Source organism: Erpetoichthys calabaricus, chromosome 15, assembly GCF_900747795.2.
Source record: "Erpetoichthys calabaricus chromosome 15, fErpCal1.3, whole genome shotgun sequence".
In the NCBI taxonomy this organism is placed as follows: Eukaryota; Metazoa; Chordata; class Cladistia; order Polypteriformes; family Polypteridae; genus Erpetoichthys; species Erpetoichthys calabaricus.
The window spans coordinates 9,001,452-9,011,758 of NC_041408.2; the positions used below are offsets into that span (position 1 = coordinate 9,001,452).

The window sequence follows — 10,307 nt, forward strand, 5'->3', positions numbered from 1 at the left end:
AACAACATTGTAAGAAAAAGAGCTAGGTATAAATATTTGAAATATACCTCAATATATATCTATACTGTAAATTGTATTCTATATATTTGTTGTGTTTTATTATATTATCACTGTTCTGGAGAGGCATGTACGGTAAGTAACAATATCATTGTACTGTATGCACAAGACAATAAATACTGAATGTTTAATGATGAGATCACCTCGGGATAATTCCCTGCTGAAAGCACACTGTAACTGACCTGCTATTTATTATTATTATTAGTAATAGTAGTTGTAACAGTTTTTGATATTTATCAAAATTTTAAAAAAACGACGACTCAAAGACAGTTTGAGTCTATGTTGGTATAAGTTGGGTCTTTGCAATCAACTTAAATGTTGCACGAAAAAGGTTTAAGAACAATTACGATTGCCTCAAACTGAAAAGTTGTTAAAAAATTTAAAATTATGTAAAATCTACTGGCTGTCACAAGCCTTTCAATTGATATGGACATGACATCCAGTATTTCACACATGCAGCTTTTAGTAATGAAAATGTTGATGGATCAAATCAATAAATAAATTACTGTTTCCTAAAATGTTTCCTCGTCAGTTTTAAAACCAATTTTATATGTAGCGCTGTTTTTGCAAACCTTCTAAAAAATAATTAAGCTTATTATTGTTTCACATGTGTATAATTTGCTAGTGCGAATATGAAACACATTTGTAGATTGAAAATCTGTAAATCTGCGGTGGATTGGCACCCTGCCTGGGATTGGTTCCTGCCTTGTGCCCTGTGTTGGCTGGGATTGGCTCCAGCAGACTCCCGTGACCCTGTGTTTGGATTCAGCGGGTTGGAAAATGGATGGATGGATGAAATCTATAAGTATGAGTTTCATGAGGTACATTCCGTTTGAAACACTGGATAGTAATAAGATTTGTTACTTTTGCTATACTGTAACACTTCAAGAGAAAACGTAATGAACAACCATTCAAAATAGTAAAAAAAAGTACTTTATATCGGCAAAGTGTTAGAATCGTGAAGGAGCTTACAATGATTGGATAGCATAAGTATGAGACTGAAGTCATTTATGTTCGACCAGAAGAAAACTGTTGGTAATACTTTGTACAACTAACAGCATACTGTGCAACGAGCGCATCAACACTGTCTCGCAGAGGGCATGATACAAGTGACGCTGAGAAAGGTGCGTTATGATAAATCACGTCATTTGGTGTGTTGTGCTCTGAAGGGCGTGCCGTGACTGAACCGATGGGCGTTCCTTGATATGGAGGGCGTGTCGTGAGGTACTGCAGTCTGCAGCTTCACTCAGTTGTTTCTAGCGCGCACAACAACGTCACAATCCCGAACGCGTCTGAGAGAGAAAGCGGGCGTGTGAGCCCCCCGACGACGATTTAGAACCTAAAAAAAGGGAACTACTTCAATAGAATTGAAGAGATTGCACTATAAGTCGTCAGACCTCCGACAAAGCACAATACTTTACAAAATATGCAAGAAAACTCTTACCGCTACAGGTGGAAATACGACGAACTTGTTTGAGCACTTGAAGCGAAAACACGGCGTCCAGTACAAGCAGGCTATGAAGGCACCCGAGGAGATACTAGCAGCTGGTGATGTGCGACCAAAAAGTGAACAAAATGCATTGCCGGGACATTCACTAGTTGCACTCCATATGACAGGAAGAGCAAACGGTGGATTGAAGTGACTGATGCGGTTACATTTCTTGCTTGGCCAAGGACATGATGTAAATCTAAATGATGGAAAAGGAGGCTTTTAAGCAACTGGTTCAACAGCTCGACCCAAGATACAACATCCCAGGTAGGAAAAATATATTTTTTTTGTCTTAAAGACATTCTTGCCTAGCGATTTATGAAAACATTGCTTTGACAACATTTTGCTTAACTTTAATACAGTATAAAAAGAATTAAGAATTTTTTTTAAAAAAAAAACGCTGTTTGAGATGTGCCTGGTTAACATGCTGCACACAACCTGTCATGACAGTTTCTCTGTTGTGATTGGTTGAGTGAGGGTCTGTATTCCGTTCGTGCAATGTGATTGGCTAAAAGGTGCAAATGGGGGCAGACTTGAAAAAGACCGGGAGAAGACGACGGCGTGTACCCGGCTGGGCGGGATTTGTGTGTGTGTGTGTGTTGGGGAGGGGGGCGGTCCGCTCCCAGACTGCAGCTCCCTTTTTTTCTTTTTTATAAGAGACGAGACGGAAAACCACTCGGAACACGAAAACGCTGGAAGGAATACGTTTAATGGTAACGTTGAGAAGTGACCGCTAGCATCATACTCGGTAGAGTAGCAGCTACGACTGATGGCGAGTTGCCGTCTGGACGGAGTTGCAATCGCAAAGAAAAAAAAAAAAGAGAGAAACGAGACATCGCTCTGTTGAGTCACTAAGGAGAAAGCCTTCAAACAAAGTTTATTTTCCATGAAAGCTTATTACCCCCTTCTTAAAGAAACAGTACACCAATAAAAGGGAACCGTTATCTACCCCATGCTTAATGCATAAACTAATCTTGAACTATGGAATACATTGAACATATCTTCAAATTAACAGAACATAAAAAATGTTAATACAAAGCATAGCTCACACAGGTAGCTTCATTTTTGTGCTGCTATGCATATAAATATAAAATTGAATACACTGTTTGTGTTTAAGGTTCAAGGAGAGGTACTGAAGCCTGTATTGATTGTAAATCACTGTTATTGTGAAAGTTTGACAATAAGGATGGCTGGTTAGGAGACCAGGGTTTGCTTCTTGGGTCCTCCCTGCGTGGAGTTTGCATGTCTCTCCCGTGGTCTGCGTGGGTTTCCTCCTGGTACTCTGGTTTCCTCCCACAGTCCAAAGACATGCAGGTTAGGTTGACTGGGCGATTCTAAATTGGCCCTAGTGTGTGCTTGGTGTGTGTGTGTGTCCTGTGGTGGGTGGCGCCCCTGCCCAGGATTGGTTCCCTGCCTTGCGCTCTGTGTTGGCTGGGATTGGCTCCAGCAGACCCCTGTGTTCAGATTCAGCGGGGTTGGAAAATGGATGGATGTACAGTTCCAACACTGCCATTCTAACTTGTCTCATTTTATCTATTTAAGTTTACACAAGAAATAAGAGGCAATGCAGCAGTTCCAGCACTTATATTCTACCTCATTTGATGAAAATCCAGAAAAGGCAACTGCTATTTAAGCTTTGACAGCATTTTTATTATATTTTTATCAGTGTTTACATTTTGATTGAAAGTTTGTTTGGAATTGCTGCTGTTTGGTTGAGTCAATTTTATTAGGTGTCAATATTGTGAAGGCTCCTGAAGAGTTTACAAGGTTAAGTTACTTTAGTTGTTATAATTGTTAAACTGAAGTGTTAAGCAGTTATGTTATACTCAAGATTTCCAAGGAAAAACACTACCTAGGCCAAGGGTCACCACGTCCGGTCCTGGAAGACCACCGTGGTGGCAGGTTTTCATTCTAACCTTTTTATTTAATGAGTTGCCCTGTTTGTGCTGCTAATTAACTTCTTGTGAATTCATTTAATTGAATAGCTTTTTTAAGATTTGATCCCCTGAATTTCTTCATCGTTCCCCTGAATTGCTTTCATTCCTTTCCTTAAATGGCACCCAAACAGAAATGAAATGTGAAGTGAGGGAGACAACATAAGACCAACTAAGTCAGGGCCTCAAACTCAACCAATTTCACTCCAACCATCTGCTTAATGAGGGTGACAATTCTTGTTGTTAATTAAACCAATTCTTTAATTTTGTGGCTTGTTGCTGCTCTCATAATAATAATAATTTATTTGTCACATACATAGTTATACAGGACAACACGCAGTGAAATGCATCTTTTCGCATACCCCTTGGGTCAGAGCGCAGGGTCAGCCATTGTACAGCGCCCCTGGAGCAATTGAAGGTTAAGCAGAGTAGCATCTCTTCCGCAGTGAATGGGATTCGAACTTGCAACCATCAGGATGCCAGTGCAGATCCTTAGCCTCAGAGCCACCACTCTGCCCCATGGTGCATTAGCAGACCTTTCCAAAATTGTTGATTTTCTCTTTTCTAAGAGCTCTGGTCAAATGTTTTGGGGACCTGAGCAGATCAACATTCCTGAGACCCTCATCTTTCTTTATTTTCAGACTGACTGGCTGAACCCCATTCATGATGGAGGCCGGAGCTCATGAGTTTATCGTAATTGCACATCCAACATACAGCATGTTGCCATTGATTCTCTTCCAGCATGTTGCACACGCCGCTTTTTGCTGTTACTGCTTTACTGCTGCAGCCCCAGGACTGCTGTTTGGAAAAGCAGGCCATTTGTGTTAAGAAGCGAGAGGGAGAGGGGACCTAATAAAGTGGCTACTGAGTGTGCAACTTTGCTTGCACTTGTAATAGATTTTTGAGTTTGGTCATGTGCTTTATATGCTGTGTTTAATGGACAAATGCTGTAGCTGTGAAATCTACTGACATATATGACCTTGAACATTTTAGTCATTTACAGGTATAACAAAGCTAAACAGAATATAAAGAAAATCCAATAAAGCACAATGCAGTATATACAAAGAAACACATTTCGCTATACAATTTTCATCATTGCTACATGTAACTAAATTTTGCAAGCTACTTCAACCACTTTCACTGCACTCTCACTTCAGAACGCCACTAAATCCTGCTCCGTTGGTTTAATGCAATGCGTGTAATCACATTGTTATGCAACAGAGGGCTCCTGTTTTCTTTGACTGTGCACAACAACTATTTTCAGGGTTCACTGGTTTGATCCAATAACATTCCAGCCTGGCCTGGGGTTTCTATTCATAAAACCTTCAGGAAAAAAAAGGGCACAAATACCTTCAGTACTTGCTGACATAAGTGAAACTTATTTGGACAATTTGATACCCCGGCTTGGTGATACTCCAGAGCCTCCAAAATGACTGTGCAATCCTAATTCCGGATAGACTTTCCAAATTTCATTTGATTTCTGCTTCGTTACCCTTTGTGCTGTTAAGATCGCTTCAATGCAATGTGCCGCCATTCATTCAGAGTTGCATCAAAACTACCTTCTCAACTGTTACTAGCCTTTCCTGCGTGGTGTTTCTCTTCCCACTTTGATGCTGCAGCACTAACAGGATAAACAGTGGGATTCAGTCTGGATCTAATTAGACTGTCCATTGCTGAAAAACTAATAAAAGAACACTGGAGACAAAACATGTTGACCACTTAGCCTTTGTCATTTTAATGATCTGCAGTATACTAAAGGCCATGTCACATTTGATGACTCTTCCAGCGATTGTTAGTCTTAGTTTTCATTTATAAAATCTTAACGAGTTGTTGGAAGTTGTCGGTGTGCTCCTGTGAAGATCAGACATCTAGTCTGACGTACACACAGCGACTCAGTCCCTATCTAAAATCTAAGTCTAACTTTAAACTGAGTGTCTCAGTCTTGCTAGTTCACGACTCGGCCCTACAAAATCAAACACTAAACCAAGCATCTCAGTCCCGCTAGTCTGCAACTTGGCCCTACAAAATCAAACTCTAAGGGTGGGCATGGTGTGCATGACAACAGACAACCACTGAATGCACACACATGTAATGCAGCACTGAGGAATATGGAATATAGGTGTTTTGGATCTCACAAACAAAAGAGCAGCTCATCTGTCTGATGTCTTGTGCTTTATGTACCAAGATTGTGGCTGAACTTGCTGTATCTATTATTTTTTTTTTCAATTTAAGAAAATAACATTGCATACAGTCAAGTTGAACTTTTACCACAAATGGGTTCATAGTGAAACTAGAAGGGAAAAAAAATCAAAAAAAGAAAGCATGAACAAAGACAAAACCTAAAACAATAGAAAAAAATGAAGAAAGCAGGAACAAAAAAGACAGAATGGGCACAAACTGTTAAAAAAAAGAAAAACCTACAAACTTTTTGTACTGCTCTGGCTCCACTAAGCACAATTGTCCTAGAAAGTCATCACGCAGTCGCTATACCTGAGATGCCTGGACATTTTTCAGTCATGTATATAAATCAACACAGTCCATCAACAAGATTAGCAACTGCAGTCGTCGAGTCTGACATACCTTCTGACTAGAAGTCGCATAAGACATTAGCTTAATGTGAAATATAGTAACAAATGACCGACCACCAGAGGCAATACCTGTCAAAAATGACAGGCACAACTAAAATAAAACAAATTTTTGAGTTTGTAATTGATGCTGCTGCTTTTGGAGAGTGGCTGAATGCACCTGTGCTATAACATCTTCTTCATGTGTACTGGAAGAACGAGAAACACCGCAATGGCTTTAGAAAGAAGTCGGCAACAAAAAGAGAAAACCAAAACCAAGTCCTAAATCAAAGTCAAAAAGTCATAGCACCAAATAAACTCCAAGCACTTTTTTTTTCTCCTGCAAACTCGAATAACCAGGAAGTATTCATCTGACCTTTACACCTTGTGATGTTGGGCAACCAGTAATATTTAAATCACCAAAGCTTATGCAAAGGACAGAGAGGTTGAACAATTAGGTAGCCCATACAAACCAATTAGTCCACAGCAGCCAAATGGCCTGTTGAGTAAACACCCTCTTGAAAACAGGAGCTAGTGGGAAAGCAACTTAATGATTAGAAAACAGCCGGCATGGAGTCAAGGAGGCCTGTGACTACTTTATCATTCTGACAGGGAAAAATTAAAATAGTCTTTGGAGGTCTCATTGATCCAATTCTAATGGTCCTTGACTCACCTCTTACACGAGTAGGAGTGTATAGCTCCCCAATAATTCAGCTCAGGCAGATTTGGCCCACATTTCAGTGCAGTCCAACTGCAGCATATTCACGTCTTTTTATCTAAGACACCTGTATTCCTTCAGTTATAACCTAATCAATGCAAAGCCTTTTCAATCTCCCAGTCCAATTTACCTGACAAGTTAAACATTTTATAATTAGAATAAAAAATATGGCTCAAACATATCTGATAAAAACAATCTCCAGAATTATCCATCATACTAGGTATTACCAATTTCTTCCTCCTTTTTAATCAGGTGGAGGGGATGATCCCAGCAGAGGTTCACTGACAGTTGTTGGAGTGAGTATTGTATTCGATTTTCTGGTTTATTAAGGAGTTTTGATTGTTATAAACAAAGCACACGCACCCGGCTAAACCATAGTGATGTAAAAGAAAATGTGATTTACCAGAGCAGGCCACCATCTTCCATTAATCCATGGTCTAGTTCTGATGCTCATGTGCCCATTTTTGGCATTTTCAGTGATGAACAGGGATCAGCATGGTCACTCTGAACAGTCTGTGGCTACACAGCATGTAACAATGTACTGTGTGTTCCGACACTTTTCTCTCATGGCCAACATTGATTTTGCTGCAGTAGCTCTTCTGTGGAATCAGACCACATGGCCTGGCCTTTGCTCCTCATGTGCATCAATAAACTTGACCACCCATGATCCTTTTGCCGGTTCACAGATTGTCCTTCCTTGGACCATTTTTGGTAGGTACTAACCACTGCATACTGGGACCACTGGGTGCCATTTTGCATATGTTCTGATCTAGTCTTCTTACCATCATGATTTGGCCCATGAAAAAAATTGCTTAGATACTTACACTTGCTCATTCTTCTTGCTTCCAACACATCATCTTTAAGAACTGACTGTTCACTTACAGCCTGATATATCCCACCCCTGGGCAGGTGCCTTTGTAACAAGATATTCAATGTTAATTACTCGTATGTGTTTTGAATGATGTGGCTGATCCATGCATTTTCAACAAGGCCAGTAGCATGCTAAGATCTGTATTTTCCATTAGCCTAATAACTACAACAGCATGGACACTTTAATTACACTGTAGACTGTGTCCGTTATTTACCCAACTCTCTCCACTTGGTTGGGGCCTGCATGGTGTTCATCAGTTGAAGTTCAGCTCATGCATCCAAAACAACCAAAACTCAAGATGGAATACACCCCAGCAGTGTGCAAAGACAAATGAAATAACTTACTGTTTAACAGTCGAAAGTCTATGAATGGATAGGATCCACGGCGCTCAGAGAGAATCCCTGCTTGGCCTCTGACTCGCACATCTCCTGAAAATTAAGAAAAGAATAAATAAATGTAATTAATACGTGTTGTAAGATCAGCAGTTCAAGGTCAACAACCCCATGGCAGATACCAGCAATGGCCAGGCATTAAGTTTGAACTGAGGGCTGACTAACATAAAGGAGGAGTGTCAGAACACAGACCGTTTGCTTTATAATCAAGGGAGAGCACCATCTGTTGGTGGGTTCCCAAAAGAGTACGTCTAATTTTAAACATGTGGGCATTTGGCCATTCCCAAAGAGTAGCAGCAGAGCTGTGGAGTCGGTAGATAAATCCTTCGACTCCAACTCCTTAGTTTCTGGTACTTCTGACTCCGACTTATCTGTATTTAATATACTAATGTATTTTCCATGTTGATTAAAGGAAGGCAACATCCACGTCATTTAACCACAGAACTACTGGCTAGGAAGTGGACTCTCTACCGTATTGGCCAGTTTAAACAAAAGACACATATCAGGCCATAGCACACACCCCCACCTACATCATTACACTTGTTTACACTCAAATGAACTTGTTAAACACATTATATCTGCAGTAATATGAAAACACTTTTTGTAATGTACCATAATCCAGATTACAAAATGTGAATGTCAGGTTATATAATAGCTCATTTGAACTTCACACAAGTAGTAACACAACTATGCATTGGGCTTATTCTTACATCAGATAAATATTTAATTATGACTATTGTTTGTGAAATGGGACATTTGAACATGCTGAATTTTTATTTCATTACAATTTTAAATTTATTAGGAATCGTAGTCGGTACATTTCTGACGACTCCGACCCCAACTCCAGGTACCCAAAATTGTATCAGCAGTAGTAGGAACATTATGTGAAATTCTTACTTGCATGTCAAATCAACATGACCAGTAAAGAATGGATTATTTATGCTGCAGTCATGGTACCGGCCAGTCAGGCCTTTACACCAGTTCAGCTGTGCTAACCTAAAGGAAATTTTTTGTGTCGTCCTTTGTTTAAAAAAAAAAAAAAAAAAGAAAGAAATAATTCTTTTGGCTGATCGATTCTGGCACGTCCAGCACAGAGATGTTGAGATCATGTGAGTATTACCACTTTAATTAGCAGCAGAATCTATTGTCACGCAGAAACATCTGAGATTCACCTTCCAGGCTCATTCTAGGTAAGCACTACCATTCCAGGACATGAGGGGGCGCTGTCGATGAACTGAACTGTATCTGACAGTTCAGGTTGGCTCCACTCTCCCTCGTCACATCTGAGAGCCTCTTCAACCCGGAACCGAGATGTGCTGGGCAAATGAGGACACACACACAGAGCAAGGGGTTGGTGCTAAAAGTGTTGAATGCTTGCATTACAAATCCAAACAAAAACAGTGTTCAAAAAGTGCAGTGCTTCCATATAAATAAATAATCCATAAAAACCAGTGGTAAATATGTGTTGGTTAAAAAGTCATAAAAAGTCAATCCAGTAACACAAGGTTAAGATCCAGAGAGAGTTCTTTTACAACCTGGCGTAACCTCCACTTATCCCATCTGGACTTTACAGCCAGAGGAGCCACTCGCCGACAGATGCACTCAATCATAAATACCTGGCATGTGTCCCCATTACCAATCCTTCTGATTACATGAGGCACACACGTCTCCCGCCACCAGTCCCTTGGCATCTGAGGGAGACACCACACAATAGGCCGCTCCTACTCCCCAGTATCGCACAATAGGTGTGCCCCTGCCTCAGCCCCAGGCTTTTCTCCCTGAGCCTCATGCCCGGCCACCTGCCACCATTCCTGTTTAGCATTGGCCCTCCCAATCCTTTCTTTCTTTCTTTCTTTCTCATTAACCTCTTTTCTTTCCTATTCAATCTTTGTTTCTGTCCCTTATCTCGTTGTCCTCCCTATTTGCCATGTAGGCTCCTTTATATGGCCTGATCAATTACAGATTGCCCCTTTGCCCACTCTGAGATGAATGAAGCACCTGACTGATCCGCTTGCATCTGCATGCGAGTGTGCGATCAGCGAAGCACTGCAGTTAACCCAGAAAAGACCCCATAATGAACACACCTGCACCCGTTCTAAGGCTGCACACTCCCAAGACACAATTATTCATTTAAAACCTTAACCCCACTGAGGGCAACTGACTCCACCATTTCCATTCCCTTTACTATAAACCCCAGGAATTCCCAGCATGGTTCATCTCATTTTGGAGAGAGCAGAACAAACGGACCCCTCAAGGCAGCCTTGAATCTTCATTTACTTCAG

At 40.7% G+C, this 10,307-nt stretch overlaps 1 protein-coding gene across 3 annotated transcripts in view; it reads right to left on the minus strand.

Moving 5' to 3' along the window:
• LOC114666152 (cAMP-specific 3',5'-cyclic phosphodiesterase 7B-like) overlaps positions 1-10,307 on the minus strand; it is a 220,972-nt gene that overhangs the window by 73,705 nt on the left and 136,960 nt on the right. For all 3 annotated transcript variants that reach the window (XM_051919301.1, XM_051919302.1, XM_051919300.1), the window contains one exon: positions 7,978-8,061. In XM_051919301.1, coding sequence (XP_051775261.1) covers positions 7,978-8,061 — 84 coding nt within the window. The remainder of the gene's footprint in view (positions 1-7,977; positions 8,062-10,307) is intronic.